The sequence below is a fragment of the Genypterus blacodes genome, unplaced genomic scaffold, assembly GCF_046128005.1.
Source record: "Genypterus blacodes isolate CSIRO-AG114 ecotype Tasmania unplaced genomic scaffold, CSIRO-AGI_Gbla_v1 ptg000015l_1, whole genome shotgun sequence".
Lineage (NCBI taxonomy): Eukaryota > Metazoa > Chordata > Actinopteri > Ophidiiformes > Ophidiidae > Genypterus > Genypterus blacodes.
The window spans coordinates 4,362,232-4,385,000 of NW_027466829.1; the positions used below are offsets into that span (position 1 = coordinate 4,362,232).

General features: G+C 47.1%; 1 protein-coding gene across 2 annotated transcripts; it reads left to right on the forward strand.

The window, feature by feature from the left end:
• Positions 1 to 53: 53 nt before the first annotated feature.
• Positions 54 to 11,708, forward strand: pik3c2g (phosphatidylinositol-4-phosphate 3-kinase catalytic subunit type 2 gamma). Of its 2 annotated transcripts, XM_076170611.1 has the most exons (33): positions 54 to 136; positions 527 to 1,075; positions 1,215 to 1,294; positions 1,735 to 1,892; positions 1,971 to 2,085; positions 2,170 to 2,281; positions 2,578 to 2,648; positions 2,795 to 2,858; positions 3,041 to 3,166; positions 3,622 to 3,652; positions 3,738 to 3,921; positions 4,024 to 4,146; positions 4,244 to 4,372; positions 4,490 to 4,604; positions 4,834 to 4,967; positions 5,142 to 5,330; positions 5,615 to 5,708; positions 5,819 to 5,913; positions 6,027 to 6,207; positions 6,349 to 6,456; positions 6,548 to 6,640; positions 6,755 to 6,884; positions 6,972 to 7,108; positions 7,185 to 7,354; positions 7,481 to 7,637; positions 7,718 to 7,827; positions 7,937 to 8,111; positions 9,010 to 9,128; positions 9,257 to 9,353; positions 9,450 to 9,513; positions 9,629 to 9,708; positions 9,782 to 9,907; positions 10,153 to 11,708. In XM_076170611.1, exons 2-33 carry the CDS (start codon positions 623 to 625, stop codon positions 10,303 to 10,305), a joined length of 4,173 nt encoding a protein of 1,390 aa, XP_076026726.1. In that variant the 5' UTR covers positions 54 to 136; positions 527 to 622; the 3' UTR covers positions 10,306 to 11,708. The 2 variants fall into 2 exon arrangements, with proteins under 2 accessions (XP_076026726.1, XP_076026734.1); XM_076170619.1 differs by lacking the exon at positions 54 to 136 and having other exon boundaries at positions 439 to 1,075.
• Positions 11,709 to 22,769: the final 11,061 nt, after the last annotated feature.

The window sequence follows — 22,769 nt, forward strand, 5'->3', positions numbered from 1 at the left end:
ACACAGGAAGAGAGCGAGGGAGGGGTGAGGACGTATGACTGGGATTGTTTCCACATTTAACAACATACTGGTCTAACCCGCTGAGCATGGCTTCACTCACACACACCCCACAGGACGGGACGCCACAACGCTGATGGTAAGAAGAATACAAAGAATACTCTGGAGGAACTTTACCTTTATGATTTGCAGTTCAGGAAATATGAATGTATAAACGTTATAATTATTGGCTGTAGGAAATGTCTGTGTGTAGTAATGACAGCGTACCAGTCTGTTGTTATGGGATACAAGGCATGAAGTGGAGTTCTGAAGAGATATTTTATGTTCCACTTTACACACAGTATTTAACAGGCATAACAGTGTGCACTGGCAGATATCCTGTTACCGTTTGTTAATTATTACACCAATGTCCAGCCCCAGATTGAGTTACAACCCGGCCATAAAGCTCAGTCCCAGCTCGTTTAGGTGAGAGCAACTCTTACTCTCACCTAATGATTCATTCTCGAATTTTCCTTCTCGTATGACGAAGATCTGGACCGGACCCGTGTCATGAAGTGAAGGGGCGTTGAGAGAGTGCAGCAGGACCGTTGGGTGCACCTTGACACTTTTCATTCCCTAAAATGTGATGGATCCCCCTGAGAGAGGAAATGAAAGATTTCAGAGGCAAAACGCCACCACCAGTGACTTCCCCATGCCCCTGAGCGAGCGGATACACGGATATAACCGTTCCGACTTCCTCCAAGTATTTCCTGAAGCTGAGGAAGTAGATATATATGACTCTGTTCCGGATTCAGACGTATCCCCGACTGAAACCCCTTTCCGGGCTGTAGCTCGTCTCTGGGCTCAGAGGGAAAACGGAGGAGGACCTGATCACCGGGGCACCAATGGGCCTCCCCCAGCCCGCCCCGGTCCTGCACCCAGGACCAGGTTTTCTATCGCAGGTCTGCCTAGTCAGGAGCCCCCTCCTGTACCCCCCAGACGACCACTACCCCTCAGCAACAGATACAAGAGGTTTTCCTGTGACCTCACCATAGCGGCGACTAGGCTGAATCGCTCCAACACAGAAACAGACAATCATGTGAGTATCTGCAGAGGTTTCCCCCCGGCGTGTGGAGACAAGCTGCCCTTTATGGAGCGGATGGAGTGACATCACAGAGGTCAGAGGGAATGTCCGGCATGCATCTTCTTTTTCTTTTAACATTTCTGTCTCAATGTAGGACACATGGAGCATCAGGCTGGTGGACACTCCAGAGGGCAGCACCAAAGAGCTGGAGTCTTTTTGTGCAGAAACCTCCAAGTAAGACGAAGCCATTAAGTTGTTTTCCACGTGTCGTCTTTTCTCAAACACAACTTCATTGTTGTTGTGGCTCAGTGTGAAACATGGGAAAGTCAGTTTGCAGGTGTGATAGACATCAGTTGCATTATTTGGCGCTCAGGGATAATAGTTTCGAAATTCCAAAGGGTATTCTAAGCTCCTCTTGCTTCATGCTGCCTGCTTGGACTTTCACCTTTTGATAAACATGTCGATACACAATAGTTGGAACCTGCTTGGCTTCAGATGACTCAGCCCCTAAACAACTTCCTAGCATTCTTTATATTTAAGTGAATGGGTGTTGATGGGCTCAGAATTAATCAATCCAAACTACTTTGAAAATACTGAAATCACAAAGGGATGCTCGAGCCTCACTGAATGAATCCCTCTTACTTTCTTACTTCATTGTACTTTAACCGTGGCAGGTTGATGTTGCGGTTCCAGCACACAGACGTCGCTCACAACACTGGCGTGGTGTGGAGCCGCGTGTTGCCCGTCCACGCCACTCTGCTGCAGCAGGCCGATGTCACTATCAAGGTGGCGGCCGACTGGGACAGCGACCTGATCCCCATCCCCACCCCGAGTGAGACGCAGACTCACTCATCTCACCGCTCTATAAATGAAACCCCTCCCCTCTCTAACTGTTTCATCCTTTACCTAGTGAACAGAACAGTGAAGAGTCTGATTGATCAAGTCTTGGCCCTGCTAGACCGCACCGCCCACTCTAGTGACCAATATGTTCTGAAGCTGTGTGACTCTGAGGAGTATCTCCAAAAGTAAGTTTGCTCAGCCAGATTACTGTTACTTCATGAGCGATAATGGCTGTGTGTTTACAGTCATCCTCCTCTTCCTACTCACAGCGATGAGCTCCTGGGCTTCCACGAGAGTATTCAGCTCTACCACAAGTTCAACCTTGACATGCCTGTGCGGCTGATAGACGTGAAAAAGCTCAGGCACCGACTGGCCAGGGACGTAAGTCAGCTCCAGCCCGCTTCTCTGCTCCCACTTCAAGGTCGATGAATCATTCACCCAGAGGCCCCGCCCCCTTTCCCTTCACAAAGTCCTGCACTTGGCAGCCCTCAGCCTGCTTGTTGCTTATCAGGGCTATTGTAGCTGTAAAAACCTCCACCCTCAGATCCTGACTCTGCTCTGTTTAGCCATGGCGTCACTTCTGGCATTTAGCAGCCATAAGGAAATAGAATAAAGGTGAGACCTGTCTTACAGTAAACGCAGTAGTTACGTAACTTTGTTCTGTTTCATCTACAAAGGAGGAGGATGACAAGTCCCCGTGCCAACTTTACCACCTGCTGGGCTCTGCCTGCGTCTTCAACATCTCCAAGTAAGACAACAGCGTCCTGCATCCCCGCACCTGCTCCGCTGCCAAACACGTTAATGTTAAATGGGTCATGTATGTTTTCACAAAAACACGAGGAAGAGTGAGTCTAACTTAATTATCTTGTTTTACCCTTTCCCCTCCTCGCTCAGGCTGAGTCTGCAGGAGGTGCTCCTGAGCTACAACAAAGAGGTGAAGGAGCTGATGAGGAGTAAGGTCAGTGAGGTCAAGCCTCCTTTGCTTGATGTTTTGCACACAAGTTCCCCCTTGTAGCTCTCCAAAGATGTGTGTGACAGCCATTCCTTTTAACACACAACATGTATAAAAAGGTCGCAGAGAGTCGGTGGAATGTGTGTATGTGTGTTTCACTCACGCGGCTCTGATCTGTGCGTCCGCAGTGTGGGTTGAACGCTAAAGTGGTGGTGGACCAGGTTCGCACCATCACCAGCCTCCTGTGTGGACTTTCCTCTCAGGAGCTGGAGGACGCCATCGGAAGGCTCAACAGGATGAAACCCCTCGCACTGGTATGGGATCACACACCTTTACCACACAGACGTGTGTGGTACACGCACGCACACGTTCACAATTCATTGTTTTGTAGTATTGCACATTTCTGACTTCTGTGTCAAGCAATTTATATTTAAGCAGGATCAACAGTGTGTTATAAAGCATCAGAGTGTGTGTTCAACCTTTTTAAGTAGCCATGAATAGTTCAGCGTTCATTTCCCTCAGCTTATTACAGATGGAGTATCTGCAGGGTGAGCTCCAAATCCAAAACTTGCAGCTACATATTCTAATATGTACCTGCCTCCTCTGTTGAGAGTAAATAAAGTCTGGCCTGATTAGATAAGACGCAAAAAGAGATGAGGCAGTCTCTCGTCCCTTTTGGTGTGAATACATTGCAGCCCCATCTACTGGCCAACAGAGGAAATGCATTTAGGGAAATCCTAAATCTGTTTCCTCTTCCTCTTCCCTCCAGAGTGCTGATGAGGTGTGCGAATGTGAGACCGGTGAGTATTTGATGTTTCAGAACTTTGTGTCGATATGTCTGAACTCTTACGCTGTTGACCTTTGCCCTCCCCCATGCCGGCCCAGCTGTGGTCATGCTCCACCAGGCGCTGATTAAACTGCTGCAGGTGTTCTTCCAGAACTTCCAGTCAGACTTCAGAGGTCAGGAGGTCAGCTGCACCACGCAAAGACGCAACGTCGAGCATAACAACGACATCCTGCAATTCAAGATCGCCGCTCTCTACAAACTTCAACCAGGCTGGATCGGCAGGTGTGTGTTTATGTGTGATCTCTTACACACATATTCTCACGCACATGCTGTATGTAGACACACAAACACTATTATTCTCTTTCCTCTCTGCCCCTCTTACAGTTTTGAATATTTCTCCGTCTCCTGTGTGTTGACATACGGAGAGAAGAAGATTTGCGATCCCGGAATGTCGGAGAATATCAGCACTGCTTTGTCTTTTGGCCACAAGATCCATTGTAACCGCATGTAAGGGCAGCAGCAAGTTTAAAAGTGAAAGTTCAGACTCTAGGTGAACTTGTGTAGATGAATCTGTTGTGTTGTGTGTGTGTGTGTCTGTGTGTAGGATGGTGTTCCCTGTTCCGGTGACTCAGCTGCCGTATGAATGCATGTTGACGTTCCGCCTCCTGGGTTCTAAGCGGGGAAAGGGCACAGAGCTGCTACGCTGGGCTGTGCTGCCTCTTTACACCAACAGGTCTGTTATCTCCACAGCTTCATAGATGTGGAATCTTTTGCAGGATTTAAAGCTTCACTCATTGGTTCCTAAGTTAAATAAAAAGCCCTCTCATGTGACTTCTCATGTTGTCTGTAGGACTCTGGTCAGTGGGACCGTCCTGCTCAGTATGTCCATGCTGGCTGAGTCTCCTGTTTCCCCCTCCCCCGCTCTGTTTGACAGCCACAGGCAACCAAAAGGAGTCATTCTGCAGGTGAGCAGCACCGCAAACCTTTGCCCCCTGCTGGGACAAACTACACACAACACCCTTTTGATTACTACTAGATGTTATCTAGACTAGAAATGCATTTCCTTATGCTAATGTGCTGAGCCAAAAGCTGAACAATTGCCTGAAAGAATGAACAACAGATACAGCTAATGACGCAGGGACACAGAAAGGATTGTTCATACAAGGCTTAAACACAACCTCTGTCTCATCCCAGCTCGACTTCCCAAATCAGACTGAGTGGACGTATCGGAGGCCGATGGCGCTCCCTGGGTCGGCCATATTCACTCGGCCCTATGAGGAGCTGGGGAGGAAAATGTCAGAAGTGTCTAAGAAGCACTGCCTCTGCTTGTGAGTAAACCTATATGACCCTTCACATATTCCTCCCATATGTCATACTTTATATATTGGGCGAGTAGTGCATCTATATAGATCTATGTAACAGATTTTGAAAGTTTGTTTGTTTGGGTCCAGCCTCATGAAACCAAATTAATACACTCACCCTCCTCCTCCTCTTCCTCTCAGTCTGACAGACAACGAGAAGGCTTTCCTGTGGAGTAGACGCCACTCCTGTGACAAAGGGAGCACCTTCCTCCACCTGCTGCTGGGCGGCGCTCCCCAGTGGCGGCCCGAGGACCTGACAGAGATCTACACTATTGTGGAGCACTGGCCCATCCATCTACCAGAGGAGGCGCTCTTTCTGCTCAGTCAAAGGTCAGGGGTCACCCACTAAAATACAGTTTGAGGATCAAAGAAGAAGTGAAAAGGTTGTTTTGTCGCAATCAAAGTGTTTATGTCATGCAATATGGTTCATTTACATATATGTCATTATTGTAGCAGCCCAGTCCAAAAGAGTTTAGCCATTTTTAAATAATCAATGTTCTTCAATGTCTCCTAAACTAATACAGACTGAGAGAAGCCACTGTGGGAAGCTTTCAAAGCTTTAACAATGCATGTCTTTGTTGTTCAACTGACAAAATCTTTTATTGACTTTTCAGTTTCCATGATGAGACCGTGCGGAGAGCTGCGGTTCAGTACTTTGAGCAGGTACCAGAAGCAGAACTGGAAGAGTTTCTGCCTCAGTTAGTCCAGGTGGGAGCCTTGACAGCACACCACTACTGAATACACAATGTATAGTAAAGGAGATAAATGATTCATACACTTTTGCTGTTCCATTTGAATTCATTCATTCTGTCCCGCAGGCTCTGAAGAGTGAGTGGGAGTTACATGGCCCTCTGGTGATGCTGCTGCTGGAGCGATCACTGAAGAGTGTGAGGATCGCCCAGCAGCTGTACTGGTAAACGCTGGAGTCCTTTACGCCAAACTGACCAAACGTGGGATCGCCCTTGGAGTAGCTTATTATTTGTCATCAATTTTTCCCGATTCCTTGTACATGCCACGTGCTTGCAGGTTGCTGGTGGACGGACAGGACGATGTCCACTACCACAGCTGGTTTGGTAAGGTGCAGGCGGCGCTACGGCACTGCTGTGGCAAGGCGCTCAGACAGGAGCTGGAGCACGAGGCCCTCCTGGTGACCACGCTCATAGACGGAGCCCTGAGGGTTCGTGTTGCTGACAAAAGTCGACGCAAGGTGTGAATCTTCCTATTTACTCATTCCTTCATTCATTTATCCAGTCTCTTATTGTCTCGTAATCATTTGTTCTTTCGCCTGTTGCCCAGCTACTACATACTTTTTTTCTTGGTTCTGATTTTCTCTCGTTTTCCCCTCCAGGATATTTTGAGAAGAGAGCTAGGGAAGATCTATGATATGTTTAGGGACGGGTTTAGCTGTCGTCTACCGCTGGACCCTGCAGTCCACGTAAAAGGAGTGAACGTGGAGGTAAGGCTATATATCGTACTGCAAACGCCTGCATCACACACTACACTGAAATGTGGGAGACGTATGCACTCATTCCAAATGTCACTTCCAGGCCTGCAAGTTTTACAACTCTAACGCCGCTCCTTTGGGCATCTCATTCATCTGCACTGACCCCCTGGCCACGAACATCAGTGTCATCTGCAAGGTAGCTCACGCTAAAAGCAGAGAACGTTGTCAATAACTGGACAACGCAACTAATTGCACAAATGCTTAAGGCGCTTAGACTTGATTTTCAGACTTGGTGCTATGTGTCATTCAGACAGGAGATAACCTTCGCCAGGACATGCTCGTCCTTCAGATCGTCCGTGTGATGGACAGGGTTTGGCTCCAGGAGGGGTTGGACATGCGCATGGTCACCTACAGGTGTCTCTCCACAGGCAGAGATCAGGGTCAGTCTGATGCTCTTGTGTGTATTGGTGCTTGGTTCTGCATGGTTGTGTGCTGATGTTTTTCACATGTTGACTTGTGGTTGTCAGGCCTGGTGGAGGTGGTCCCAGAGGCGGTGACCCTGGGGAAGATTCAGCAGGAGTGGGGTCTGGCTGGGACTCTGCGGGAAGACACGCTGGAGAAATGGTTCCACGTGTGGAACAAAACTGAGGAAGACTATGAAAAGGTAACCATCATAACAGACACTTAAACACCTAAACATTAAGAGTTTCTGATGACATTGTCTTTCTGTGTATGTGCAGGCTGTGATGAACTTCCTCCACTCGTGCGCAGGCTGGTGCGTGGCCACCTTCATCCTGGGCATCTGCGATCGCCACAATGACAACATCATGCTGAAACACAGCGGTCACATGTTCCACATTGACTTTGGCAAGTTTATGGGAAACGCACAGAAATTTGCAAACATCAAAAGGCAAGTCAGGGACATTTTGAGATGAAAGAGGTTTTCCTCCATTTAAATCAAGAAAACCATGAAGACAAAGTCAGTCATGTGACCTATAAAGACCTTCAGCCCACTCACCCATTTCTGCAATGGCAGGGACCGATCGCCGTTCATCTTCACGTCGGAGATGCAGCACTTCATCACCGGCGGCGGGCAGAAGCCTGAGCGTCTGCAATGCTTTGTGGAGCTCTGCTGTGACGCCTACAACAAGATCAGAGGCCGCAGTGCTCTGATCCTCAGCCTGCTGGAGCTGGTGAGGCCATGACTGAGATATAACGCCTGTCTGTTCATTTGCACGCACGCATGTATGTATGTAATGTTTATGTTTTCTAGATGCTGAGTGCAGGAATGCCTGAGCTAAAGGACTTCAACGAGCTGCAGTACGTCCAGAACAACCTCAGACCAAATGCCTCCGACCCGGAGGCCACGTCCTTCTTTACCAAGTATTTTGTCGCCCTTTCTCTCCCTCACTCACACACACACACACATGTACAACACATACACACTGCAGTCTTTCCTAACTTATCCAACTCTTCAAATTGTCCCATATAGGAAGATCAAGGAGAGCATGGATTGCTCTGCAGTCAAGTTTAACTTCCTGGCACACAACTTAGCACAAGGGAAAAGGCCGGTGCCGCTCACGCATGCCCAGAATATCACACCGGCATCCTTCACCAACATCCAAGAAGCTGTCATCCAGAAATACACCGTCAGGGGAAAGGACGTGGTGAGGCTGCTGCTTCCTCTTTGCATTGTCGATTGCAATTTGCTTCCCTGGCCACTAGGTGTCAGTATAATCTTTGTGCTTGAGCTGAGCTGGGAGAGTTGGTGCTGGTTGCTGGCATTTGTCGACGCTTTGATCAGAAAAGATATTCTGTTGTCAGGGTGACCATCTACATATGTGTGTGTTTGTGTGTGTGTGTGCGGCACAGAGGAGCACCTTGTGTGTCACGGCAGCACTGAGTCATGCTCAATTACTCAGATTTGACTTGTAAATGGCTGACGTGGGAGTTTCTTCCATCCGCAATGTGTTCAGGTAGCCATGTAATGAAAAGCAGTTGAAAATATTTAAATAAATAAAACGTTTACCCTTTAAGAAGTAAGGATTCTGCATTTTAACTCTTGTTTTGTTAATGTGTTTAAGGCACATAAAATGTCCTACAGCCTTTGATAATGATAACCATAGAGATATCTACTGTGTAAATATAAAAGGGATCTAATTAATACACTTTGCCCATTCTTAAATCTAGTGTCTATAGTTGTAGACATAATTGGAAATGAAATCCTTGAAGGTAGCTCCTGCTCTGAGCATTTTCACACCTGGTTCCTTTCAAGGGCTTCAAACAGTCTCAGACCGATGACTCAGCATTTTTTCAAACACACATGTGAACACGCAGAGTGATCTCACACGTCTTAAAGGACACAAAAGCTAACCGTCACCACTGTGGTTCATTTTGCAGTCTGATTGACTTGAGAAAGAGGCACCATTCTGCTCTGCATTTTGGTTAAAGAACTGTGATCTCATCAGTGCTAAGAGGACCCGAGGGGTCCTCATGAAGCCCCCCCCCCTTGTGGGGCACCATCCCTGTGCCTATACTGATATAAACTGTTTGTTTGATTTGCAGATCTATGACCTGAGAGTGACCATTGATGACGGTTTTCTGCATAGTGAGAAGACGTACGGGCAGTTTGAGCTCATCCACAGGCAGCTGCAGAAGCACTTCATCCAGTCTGCACTGCCTCAGTGAGCGACACACATTCTCTCATTACCATGCTGTCTCCCTATGAGGCCGGTGAGGCTAAAAGTTCATTCCTTCATATATGTGACATCTCTCCCTCCTCTTCCTCTTCCTCCTCATCTGCCTCCCTTAGGTTCCCTGGTTGGTATCACATGTCGTTCAAGCCGGGCCGGAAGGTGGCTCTGCTTAATAAATACCTAAAACAGCTTTTTGAGGGGCCGTGCAATGGAGTGAGTCGCTCCTGTCATGTTACACTGGTAGATCTTCCCTTCAGCAGTCTCTTCTCTCTCTAACTTGATCCTCTTCTGTTATCTTGTTACCTGCAGAACGAATTTGTATGCAGTTTGTTCCTTGATGGACCCAAGGCAGCACAAGAAGCTTTGGGAGGAGGTAATTCTCTGCTCCTGAGTAATCGGCTGGTAATAGTGGAGGAAAAGTGGCTCGTATGGCTCGAGGCCGTGTTGGAAATGGAAGGATGGTAGAAGTAATACCCTTTTGTTTTCAGAGGGACGTCCTAAGATTCAGCTCCGGATCTCCCACACAGACTGCAAGCTGTCCATCTTGGTGAAACACCTCCAGAATGTGGTGAGTTCCACTCTAGTCACTTCAGTGTTTCTTCATTCTTCACCTTATCAATTAAACTTCTCTCCTCCAACAGAAACTGGCCAATGGCTCAAACCCGGATTCATATGTGGTCACACGCCTGAAGCCTGACCCCCAGAAGAGCTCCAAGAAGAAGACAAAAGTGGTCCGCAACAATGACAACCCCTTCTTCAACGAGCTGGTACGACATCCATGCTGCCACTTAGATATGAACATGTTTACTGTTAGATCAGGATGTAGGATTTTGTTCCTTTTTTGCAGTGAAGTTCTGTCACTCAAAGTTCATTCTAAACATTTTCACATCTGGTAAAACCATCTGAATCCAGGAATCTGACAAGATGAAGTCAAGAAGTCTGTTTTCTGAACTTAATTATGACTATTCAATAACTTTTTGAAATCTAAACTTTAAACCCTTTTCTTCACCAGCTGGAGTACAGCAACGTCCCCACGCTACATGGGAAGGTGCTGGAGGTGATGGTGAAGAGCAAAAAAGCTTTTGTGGCTGCAACCGACATTAGCCAGTTGGAGCGGTGGCTCGACCAGGAGCATTGGTTCGCCTTAAGGAACTGTCCCATATGAGCTGCACTGTGACCCTGCTACCAATAAGGGGCGCAACCGCACAGAGGAGCACAGATCCATAGAGCAATAACACAGACTGTATGTATTGTTTGGCAACTTAACCTGGACAGGAGAGAACGGTGGACTATTTCATATTTATCAGATTCAACATAACCTCACTCTTTCAATGCAAGTTACACAGCTGAACAGAAGTAAAACCCAGACTCGATTGTTTACGCGTAACCATGGAGATGTCTGTCCCTAAATCAGTGGCGATCAAACAAAGGGACATTCTCTAACTGGGTGTGTTTTTGGCGAAAATAGTTTTGGTGATGAATGAAGGAAAAATCTCTTATTTGCACTTTCTTTGTACTGTAACTTTTTAAAATGTTATTTCCATTTGTGGTTTGGGGATATTTGTGTTGCTTCCCTGTAAATGTGTGTAAATGTGACAGATGAAGAGGCAGGTGGTGATGTAAGGCTGTGTGGAGCAGCCGGCTAGTTACCTTCCTCAGACTGAGTGTGTTTGTCCTCTGGGCTGTATCAACTTCATGTCCTTGACCATTGGATTAGGGGGGAGGGAGGGGGGAAGTTTGTGTGTGTGTGTGAGCAGGATGACAACTCTAGCGTCTCTGGCCTGAGGAGCTGATTTAACACCCTCGTCTAAATCCACCCCCCCCCACCCCCCCAGTCTAATCCATCAATAATATTTAAAGATGCACAGGGAAGACACACACACACACACACAGAACCCCTCCATAAATACTGTGAACATTCGCCCACACACCCCTGCATACACACACACACACTCTAGCAGCAGCAGCAGGCCTTCATGTAATGTTAATGCCGTCCTCTTCCTCACAGGGCTGCTGACCGCCGCCTCATTCATAGGATTTAGTGATGAGTGATGATGGAAATGGACTGGATTGGGTTCAATAATGTATATGTACCTCTCTGAATGCTATTTATATGGAACCCAGCTGGCACTCTTGAAAGAAGGGAAAGACTCAGGGCTTACATGCAGGCTGCTCGTCTGTCATAGTATCACAGAGTGTAAAGGTAAACGCACATCGCACTCAACCGGAATGAAGTTTGTTGTTTTTGGAATCACTGAACAATCTGAGAAACGACGACCATCCCACTGTGAATATCTGAGGGCTTATGTGCAGCTATCTCACAGGGATCGCACATACTCCTAATAATTGTACTAGAATCAATTATTAATTCCGTAATAAGGATATGCTCTCTTCCTCAGGGGATTTCTCCACCACTCTAGCTGATTCGCACTACAAGCCGAGAGCCGCTATTCATTACAGTTTCTCTCTCGGCGCTGCTGGAATCTTCTGGTCTTTTTCCTCTGCGGCACATAGTGCAGGCAGCAGGAATATGGCACGTCTATTTTCGACAATAAAAGCTGGTATTTATATCTGAGAGAAGCGGAGGTTTGATTTGTTTATTTGTTGCTGCTCTATCACCCGTCTGCAGCAATGTGTGTGTGTGTGTGTGAGAGAGAAAGAGAGAGAGTCTTGTATGAATCGCTGATTTAGGAGCTAGAATGACTAATGTGTGGTAATGCTGACACATAGAATAAAGGGGGAATACAGTAACGGTCAGACAATGTCACCTGATGTAATTTAACTCTCCATCTCGCTCCCATCCCCCCACTCACTCACTGGTTCACTCTGTGTCTCGCCTTTCTTCAGGCTCAGGAGGTGCAGGATGTGCTGGAGGAAAAACTGAGCCAAGCAGCTTTCAGGGGCTCTGATGTCCAATGTGAAAGTTCATATCAGTGTCCCAGTCTGGACTCAGAGCTGTGGCGGTAATAAGCAACATCAATCAAAGCCAGAGGATCATTGTGTGGGGAAAACCCAATGAAAGATCTTTGGTACGTGTAACAGATAGAGGTCGTTCATAGCAAATTATGACTTTCAGATGTTATTGTGGTATCATTTAGGACTTTGCAGAGTGAGCGGTTTGTGTTCAGTTCCTCCTGAATGTCGGTGATGTGTGACACGTCTAAATACACCCAAAATACACAGGCGTGAGGAGATCCCGTGCACTTTAACTGGTGTATCCACAGAGATGGTGCGTGACAGATTCCTCTTCTACAGAAATTCAATGGCAGAGATTTAAAGGAGAGACAAAGAAACCACAGGCTGTCATGGAAAGCTCCCCTGGAATCCTGCTTTGGTTGTTCTCCTTTTGTCCTTGAGGTAATGTTGAAACACACTAAAAAAACTAGACGTGCTCACAGATGTCACTGTGTGTGTGTGTTTGTGTGTGTGTTTACTAGCATGGAAATTTGTTTATCTTTGAATTTGGGTGAATTTTCTTCTCCTGCAGATTAGATGAGATGAAAGTACAGGTGAGTGGTGATGCATCCTAACAAGGTGTGTTTGTGTGTGTGTGTGTGTGTGTTTGTTTTCTGCCACAGCCATGAATCTCCTCTCTGACAAAAAGAGTTCAGAGCTTTGCCACTTCTCAGCACAGGGGGGTTTGATCCCTCGATAACCAACAGACACTAGACAACACGCACACGCACACACATGCACGCAGGCGGTATGGGTGTGACAAGAGTGGATTTGAGACGGAGGGGAGAGGTGAGCCGAGACGAGCAAAGACGAAGCAGACAAGAGGGGAGGGCTGTAATTACACTGGTGTGAGGAAACGCAGGCTTATCTGCAGTCCTCTCACACTGAGCCTCTCCTCCCCTGATCAAAGACAAACCTGCATGTACTTATCACAACACGCCCTGCTCGGCACTCGCAGAGCTTTACGGCGTCTGTGCCCCAGACATTTACAGTCCCAAAGTCAACATGCTACTAAACGCTCTGCATTGTTTGGTTGTAATGTTTCATTCATAAGATAAGAAAAAGCTGCAAATCAGTCACTTATTGTTGACAGTTTTATGTTAAATAGGCTCAAGGGGTAATATTTGTTCTAAGTGGATGAATAATTTACTATTTACCCGTTGAAGATGGGGAAAACTCTGTAGGAATACTGATAATTCTGATTCCAATAGAGATTCCAGCGACGTCATCGAAAAGCCCAAATAACACAGCAAAGGTGAAGGGAATGGATGAAGGTAGAGAAGAGAACACAACACATTTATATTTCATACACAGTGCTGGGAAGATGCTGGTGTGTGTGTGTGTGTGTGTGTGTGTGTGTGGATATTCCTTCAGCCGAACTGTACAATCTCACAACCTGTCCTGATTCTGTTCTCATCTTCATCAGAGGTGCAGCACAGCCTGAAAGGAGCAGGGGCAGAGGAGCCGGATCTAATCCTGCTACTGAGAGTGGGAAGTATTAAATATTAGAGATACTGCTCACATCAGTGTAAGTCAGAATAGTAATGGAATCTGGTTAATTGAAGTCAGTATATGAATTCAACGCACATCTCTGGATGAGGTCGTTTGTAGTTCCTGTCATGAATTTGCTCACTAGCTTTGAGGATTGGAGAAGCTAAACATTCATCATCTGCATGCATCATTTCTGCTCCTCTCAGGATCAATACAGTGGGAATGAAATCAATTCTAACTCGCAATACAAACGTTATTATTATCGCTCTCGCCTCTAATGGTGCAAAAAGGCACATTAGCAGTTGTTTACGAAAAAAAGGACTCAGAAAAATGTGGGTAATGCTGCAGGGATTTAAAGAGACATGATGACACTTTAGGGTCAGCAAAGGTCACAGCAGGGTGGACTGGGTGTGCAATCTTCCCTTATTTAAGAGCTTGACCTCAGGCGACCCCTTTCCCCTGATATCTGCATCTCGTTGGCCTGTTGTAAACACAAGAGCAAACTGTTGTATCTCTCTAATTGGGCTGACAAGAGTTAGTGTGCGACCGGCAGACAAGACCAGGAGACAAACCGAAGCAATGCACAGGTACAAGAGCCGCTTCAGTATCAAGTAACAAAGACGAAGAGTTTCTGAGGGAGATCTTCTAATTACACACTGACACTGGAGGAGTGAGACATCTTTGTTGATTCACAGCATCCAGAGGGGCAAAGCGCGTGTGTAGAGGCGAAGAGGAAGAGTCAAGCAGCAGCTATGTGCGCTTGTGGCGACGTCGGCAGGATAGGGATCAAAACTCTCCTGGCTGGACATGAGCACTACTGACATACCCGTCACCCCCGTCGTCCAACCATCATCGAGGCCCGTAGCCGAGCCGGTACACAGTTAATTGAGCATCCCTGCGAAAGGAAGCCCACCAAAAATGGGAATGTTGAGACGGAGGGCCGCAGAGCAGATTGAAGCAACATTGAACTTGCCTGAAGCTTTTTCAAATACGAATGAGCGCAACCAGTTGATTTAGCTGTGACCCACCGATACGATGCGCCCCGCCGAGCTTTGCAGAAAGTTGTTTGAGAGGAAGCAACATTACACAACACCTCAGTGTTTCTGCACCAGTAGCTCACATTGCATCAGGGACATATTCCTTATCTCCAACTGTGCCATGAGCAATGCACACTTGAGGCTTTTCTCTCTGGTTTGAAGCTGCTTCACACTCTTGTTCTCGCATTCACTTTATACACAGTTGCCGTGTGAATAGACCGTCGGGGGAGAGAAAGCAGCAGATGCGACCCTCCTGATAGATTTCTCCGCAAAGCTGGATCTGCATTAGTAGTAAGCCTGGAATAAGCACAGATCAATTGGACACCTGGTATGAAGATATCCACTCTTTTTCTTTTCCTATTCAACACTTTGCTGCGCGTCTTTCCTGGATCCTTTTATATAACTCGTGTCGCACAGGCCTGGAGAATGTTTCCCTCGTTCTAAAGCTAATTGATCCATCCCGGCTGCTTTGTGCCGCGGTCTCCTGGAACCGTGAGAAGTGTCGTTTCCCATCTGCACAGCTGCCACTGAAGCACATAGACAGTCTGCTCACCGATCAGCAGGGGGAAATCAGCCCCGTGTTAAGACTCGTGCATGGCTGACGGGAGAGATTGAGACGGAGGTACAGGTTGGGAAGAGACAGGTGGGCTTGACGGGAACACCGGCAGAGAAGGACTGATTAGATCTGACGGGTTGTGAACCGATAACCGCAGCGCTTTGAGGGCTCGGAGATTCATTTCAATCATTGCAACTGCTTATAGTGAAGCAACCACACACATTTGCATTCTTGCTTTCAACTTTAGAATATTCCAATATGAAGTTAGAGCCCAACACGCAGGTTTGACACTGAGGGAATTATTACTGCACAGACAGAAAAGGCAAAGCTGTGACCCAGACGAGGATTAACTTAAAAAGAGAAAATCCAATTGGGAGGCTGCGAATCGATTGGGAGGAGGTGTGATAAGGCAGAGAAGAACACTTGCTCCTGGGAGAACACACAGACGAGGAGGCCAGAGTGTGAGGTGGAACCAACCTGCTAATCACCGGGGCACTTTGAGCGGGTTTGTTCCCTTTGAAGTCCCTGTGCGTTTGATTTCAAAGGCGTGCAGCAGCGTGCCGACCACCCCAGCGCGTCCTGAACTTTTGGATCCGTCGTTCAAATTGATGTTAAAGGGTTTTCGCCGCGATTGAGGTTGAGAGCGACATGCCCTGTAACGCCGTGTTCACTGTTTGGTGTCGCAGCTATGAGGGCCGGACCAGGAATTCATTAGCGATCTGGTGTGTCATGGCTGATGCCTGTATTTATAACTGTCATCTATTTCTGAGCAGGATGTGGGAAGCTGCTCTCTCTCTCTCTCTCTCTCTCTCTCTCTCTCTCTCTCTCTCTCTCTCTCTCTCTCTCTCTCTTCCCCCCCTCCACATTCCTGAACTCCTGGGGGTTTGCGGTTGCTTGACGAGGCCCCAGAGGAACGTCTGGTTGGGTGGAACAAACTGGGCACCTGGGACAGTGGAGGCTCAGTGCACATCGGTCAAAGGTCTCCACTCACTCACACACTCATTCTACCAATCTACTAATCCCAGAATTCATAGATAATCCATTTTATTTCCCTCTAATCTGTTACAACGATTTGGGATATTGATGCTTTTCTTACAGCGACATGTATTGTCAGCGTCAATATTGTTTGTTTTGAAGGAGTTTGGCATCATCATATTACTAAAACTGAGATATGAGAAATAACACACACACAGAAGAGCCCTTAACTCGATTGGAGAAATGCAGCTTGTTGCAAATCAACTCAAACAGACAAACTCACACACACACACACACACACACACACACAGTAAGTAGAATAGGATGTCAAGATGGATGTTAATCAGTTTGATTGCAGCCGTACCTCCATTGTGATTGTGTGTTGTGAGTTATTGTGGGTCAAGAGTTGAAGTGAAGCCGTCAGTGCTGAGGCGTCGCACTTCCTGAGCCGTAAAGATGAAACATTGATATGGAGAAGATAATCTTGTGATGCACGCTCACGTAACACACAACTCGCTTTTCCTTTAGCAGTCAACGCGCCGGAGAGACACACACACACACCGAGTCCTTCACTCCCCTCCTGATACTCTGTCGACTGGAGCGATTCTGTCGGCGCCTTTCAAGGAGCAATCGCCCGCTCACGTGCGCGATGCTTTTAGCGCTGAAGTCGGGACCCAAACAAGGTAATCTGAACCGAACAATCAACTGAAGTGCCCCGGCCCACTGCACCGTAGCGACGGGCGCTGCTTGGGATCGCCCCCCCATCCATTAGTTTGTGTGAGAGGCTTTGTGAGAGAGATTAAAAGGGTTTGCAAATGCAGGAGTCTTCTATCCCCTGGTCCCAGTGGTAAAGGGAGGCAGAGGAAGTCATATCCCCCCCCCCATCTATTATGCAGCGCCTCAGCCAGAGAGTAATGAGCCCCTGCATGAGCACGGGAGAAAACTCTTTCTTTCCCTGACAAATGATGAAAGATGGTATACATGCAAACACTGTAACCTCTCCGCTTCCTCCAGCAGCATAAACATCGCACATCAATTCTGCTTCTAATTAGCAACCCGGCTTTTGAACTCCAATAGACGAGGTCTTAGCCACAGAATGAGAATGTTTTTTAAAAGAAGACCACAGCTGTACAGAGTCTTACATTTGGACTTTGGCAGTTGCGCAGAAGTTCAGGCGATGGCGTTTTAGTTTGCGGTAGCTTGACACCCAGGATGGAAACGAAGCGCTGGGCCGTGACCTTGTGCTGCTCACGGGGTTAATGGCTTCGCAGCGAGAGGATCACGGAGACGGCAGAGATCTCAACCCAGATAGCCACAGCAGGAACTTAACTATTAGACATGCGACAGATTTGATGAAGTAATAGAGATCTACACAGATGCTATTTCAGGTAATATCGCTCACACACTGTTAACCTGGGAGGCGTGACGCTCTGGAGGCGGCGGCGGCAGGGGCAGAAAGGCGAGGCACAAACTCAGCCTCCGTGTATGCGGGAACAATTACATAAAACATTTACATAATTAATCGCAAACGTTTTAGTATCTGCTCTCCGTTTGTTCTCCTCATATAAATGATGTGGAGGTTTATACGTGTCCTGGTGTTACGTGGTTGATATACAGTATATCCCTGCTGTTAGTGATTGGATAAAACACTTTCACACGGGGGGGGGGGCAAATAATCAATATGGTAATATTTAATGATCTACTCTCTCACCACACTGGGTCAACAGTCTCACTTTACTGCAGCCAGCTTAACTCTGACACACTTTTTTATCTGCCGGCACCTCGGCCTTTTCCCCTCTTTATGGTCTGATTTACATGTGAGTGATGTCAGGCGTGTTCATGCGTCCTGAACTCTCTTCCCTCTCAGCCTCATGTTAAACTCCGACGCAGCTGAAAGCAACTCATAATGCAGCGAATACTGTAATTACAGTGTGTGATTAATGCGTTGCTATTTCTGTTGCACAGATCTGATGATGCCTCACAGTAAATTGTGCATCGCTGAATAAGAATCCTCTGTTTCCTGTTACCTCTGCAAAGAATTACATAATGTTAAATCTTTTGTGTGACTCGGTTTCTTTTTGCCGCCTGACCACGTGAGGGAAATGGGAAACCGCATTCTCTCCTCTCTGTGTCTTTCATTAGCTAAGTAAGCCAGAGTTTCCGCTGCGTCCGAGGGCTCCAGCAGAGCAGCAGGCCAGGAGTTCAGCATGTTCACAGGGGCCCTTAAACGCACCACGTCCGCTGCCGTCGGCCCCTTTTCTAATGCATAACATGTTATCGTCCCATAAAGGGAGAATGTGTGTGTGTCAGGGACATCAGAGAAAAGAGATGATCCAAAAAACATACACATGTTCATGTCGGCTGTGGCCTGGTCAGACTCTTTAGTGAGCTCATCACTGTTCAGGGGCGTTTTATAGGCTTAAAAATGGACCAATCCATTTTTAACTTGTTGTTTCTGATCCTGGGCCTGTCCTTCTCTGATCCATCTCCAGTTGTGTCATGTGACAAAGAGGTGAAATGCCTGGAAAGCGGCTCATCCGTGTCTCGGTGTCAGTGATTGATTGGTCAAACACACAGCAGTTCCTTGGACTCTGTGTGTCTCTGTGTGGATCTGTCACAGGTGGTGGATTTGCTCTCTCTGGCTGTCAGGCACAGGAGCAGAGTCACACTCTCATTAATAAGGCGTTTTGTACAAAGAAGTCCTCACTATTGTAAAGAATGAGGATAAAAAGGTGTTTTTAATTAGCAAGAGCACAGGTAAATCCCTCCAAATGTACTGAGTAATAGTTAACAGCACACCTTTTTAATTTAATAGTACTAAATGGTTTCTTGCTCCAGTGTGGAGGCAGAATGTTCCTGAGCCGACCTGAGCTCACAGCTAAACTGCTCCTCCTTCCATCTCAGCATGAGAGAGAATAAAGGAGAGGAGAGCCTGCTGGCCCTGCAAAGACTTCTTCATCCTCTCACATCTGAGATCCCCCTCCCTCCCCTCCCTCCCTGCCTTCCTCCTCCTCCTCCTCTTCCTCTTCTTGCTCCCATCAAATACTGAGGCATTCTGTGACTTTCTCATTTCGGTCCCCTTCGTCCCCTTGTCATTCCTCTCAAACAGTGTGACAAACATGTCTGTGACTCTCTCTGGGTTTGTCTCTCTCTCTCTTTCTCTCTCTCTCTCTCTCTGCTATATCTTTCATCCCTGGCTCTGCAGCCCTTCACAGCAGAGACGTATGTCTGTGCCTGTGCTGTCACTGAGCTCCCTGCCTCCTCTATACTGCGGCTCTGACGGCTGAGCAACACAGTGCGGACGCCATCTTCCCTGTGACTGCCTGATGAACAACCGGCGTTGGTGTTTTTCATAAAGTCATTATCCTTCAGCACATTATGAGTGGGCGTCGCCTCCCTCCTGTTTGGGTTCATCCTATTTTAGTAACACGGTGAATTCAAAACTCAAAGTGCAAAGTACTTCAGTCTGTTGGTTTGTTTCAGCAGAAACACAAACTCAAACCTCTGCCAGCCACAGGAGCTGCAGGGATTGCTGCAAGGTATCCACAACTTGCCACTCAGACAAATTTTAGTAGTCTGTGGAGCTTCACAGATTGAGTTGAATGAAATTAATTAAGGAGGATTAATCCTCCATTCACAAAAAAGTCAATACGCCTTCAGGGGTGGAGGTGTGAATACTGTGAGAGCAGCTCTGCCTGTGCTACAGCTAATCAAGCTTAGACAACACACACACACACACACACACACACACACTCTCTCTCTCTCTCTCTGTTGTTTTAGTGACTTTGACAGGAACCTTGCTCCTCTCGTATGGATCTGAGAGCTTGTGGTGTTTGTGTGAATCAGCGGTGCACAACAATAGTCAGTGCCTACTCATCGTCCAGCCGGGTCTTTCCTGTCTGCGCTGTGCTGCAATGTTCTGCCTCCACAGTTGTCAGAACCACTGGGCGTGCAGGTTTGATGTGATAATTCCCAGGCAGTCAGCATGAAGCCCTGTGTCTGCATGGCTGCCTCCCCCCCGCTCCACGGTTGGTTAGCTGGACTCTTCACAGTGTAGACACGTGTGTGTGTAGGCGTGTTTCTGCTCCTGAGCATGTGTTCGTCTGTGCATCTCCCTCTCACACATCATGGGGTTCTCTTTAAGTCGGTGCTATGAATTATTTCTGTGGCAAGGTGGCAATTAAACCTCTGCACCTCTTCAGCCTCAAATGAGACCGACTGAGACTTGTTCACCTTTTTTTGTAATTGTGTTTTTGTCTTTTGTGTTAGAGGGGAAATCAAACTGCGTGAATTCCCATCTGGATGTGCAGAGGACGGTTTGGTATGCAGCGGCCGGCTGAAGCTCCAACCCAGACAGCACAATGCCTGTGGTCATGCCTGATGTCAGCACATCACTAGAGACTGTGTGTGTGTGTGTGTGTGTGTGTGTGTGTGTGTGTGTGTGTGTGTGTGTGTGTGTGTGCAAGACAACCACAGCTCACTAACATATGGCGATGTGTACATGCTCGTGCCAGCATATCAACTAGGCTGTTTATTACCTTTGGCAGTCGGGTTTAAAATAGTGCAATAGTCATAAAATCAAGATTCCCATAACACACACGTCACAAGACATAAACACACACATAGAGATATGGGATCTGTACCTCTATCCCACACGCGTACACACATACATCTTCTTACTACATGCACACACACACACACACATACACACACACACACACACACACACACACACACACATACACACACACACACACACATGCACACACACACACACACACACACACACACACACGCACACAGAAATTGCATGCTGGCAGAGTTTATTAGCAGCTGGCGGAGGGAGATAATAATGAGGTGCTCATTATTATGACAAATTGCTTTATTTACTGGTTTCAGCCACTTCACTCTTCTTTAGGGAGCTATCAAAACATTGTCATCAGGAAGTTCAAAGGCGTGTTTCAATTTGGGGGGAAACTGCTGAGATCGCAACAAATTGGGATATTTAATTTTTAACTGTAAAAATCAAGAAGCAAGGCAAATTTAGAATTCTGCACAGGAAGCTGAGAGGCCGTGTGGATGATGTCATGGCCGCTGCGTATTCTTCGATTCGATTCCGGAGGAAATTGTTATTTCTCTGTGCAAATGACCATCTGTTGCTGGGAATCGCCACCCAAATAGCGATTGCCTCCTTCCTCTGACAGCTCTGGTGTATTAGAACAGGACCCAGCCAAGAGAAATCAATGAGCTGGAGCAGCAGGCAGGCGGAGAGATGTTGGTTGGGTATTCAGCTCAGCATGAAGAGAACAGACACACACACCCGATCCACCCCTGGAAAGAGGAACGTACACGTGCATACCATAAACAAGAGCCCACTCGCTCTGACAAGCCCCTCCACAATCAAGCTCACAATGTATTCCACTTCCACCGCACAAGCAGTCTGACACAAATGACAGGAAGTGTGTGTTCTCCTCTCTCACGCTTGCTTGCAGAGTATTACAGCAGAAAAATTCACTGACAATGTTGTCAGTTACACTTTCATGTCCGAGTCAATCAGACGTCGTTCATTCAGATCCTTGAACAGCCGAGTTGGCGAGACACAAACAAAGCGTAGAAGTGAATATGTGCAGAACAGAACAGTCATATCAAAGGGCTAGATTAATTTAACTTTTGCTGCAGATGACCGTACATGTCCTCTCTCTCTGTCTCACTCTCTCTCATCCGGCTCCTGTGCTGCCCAACGGAGCCATGGGAGATTTATTAGTGTCCTTTTGCTTTCCAGACTGATGTGTGTGTGTGTGTGTGGGAGTGGAGTGTGTGTCTGACAGGGACCATTTAGCTTTTCATCATGGTTCACGTAGCATCTTTATCCACCTCCCCCCCCCCGACTATTCATAAGCCTGTATTAACCCCAACGTGAGGGAGAGGCAGAGCTGCAGCATATACGGGGGCAATTTGGACGCCGCAGAATGGCAGCAAGTGGAATTGATCATGTTTGGAGTAAATCAATTCAACATCTCTGTGTGTGGTGTGTAGTGTGTGTGTGTGTGTGTGTGTGTGTGTACTCTGAGGCACCCTGGACGTGCATGGTGGGAGTAAACAAAGTGAACTGCAGGATTTTGTGTTAAAAACAAGGAGGTATTGATTCTTAAGTTCCCATGAAAGCAGGAGAAGATTTGAGGGGAAATGCAACATGTTCTATATCTGTGACACGTCACGATGTTGTGGCAGTACAATGGAGATAAGAGAGCATCTTCAGTTGTTAAGGGGTTAAATAGAATGAATCAGTTGTATACGTCTCCAAATTCCAGGTTTTGCTAAATCTACCTTTTCCAAATTCTAAAATTCTTCTCCTGAACTAAATCAGATCACACCTGAGGATTAGCGACCACATTAAGTCATTTAGGTTCAGCTAGTGAGCCTTTGATGTCCCCTATGTCTGCGCCTTCCCGTTGCTACCAATAGGAGGCGCTGTCATGGAGTCTTCCTGACTGAACTGAACAGTCCCCACCCACAGATACTCTAAGACTATAATCCTATAATACCATAATGATGTTGAAGTCAGTTTTCTTCTTGACGCCCTGCATGTTTCTCTCTGCAGTATCAATGTGTTTC

Excerpts from the sequence above, each read along its gene's own strand:
- pik3c2g (XM_076170611.1), top strand. The coding sequence starts at position 623 with ATGGATCCCCCTGAGAGAGGAAATGAAAGATTTCAGAGGCAAAACGCC. Across the intron at positions 1,893-1,970 it reads GATCCCCATCCCCACCCCGA|TGAACAGAACAGTGAAGAGT; the intron begins GTGAGACGCAGA and ends TCCTTTACCTAG. Across the intron at positions 9,354-9,449 it reads TTGAGGGGCCGTGCAATGGA|AACGAATTTGTATGCAGTTT; the intron begins GTGAGTCGCTCC and ends TGTTACCTGCAG.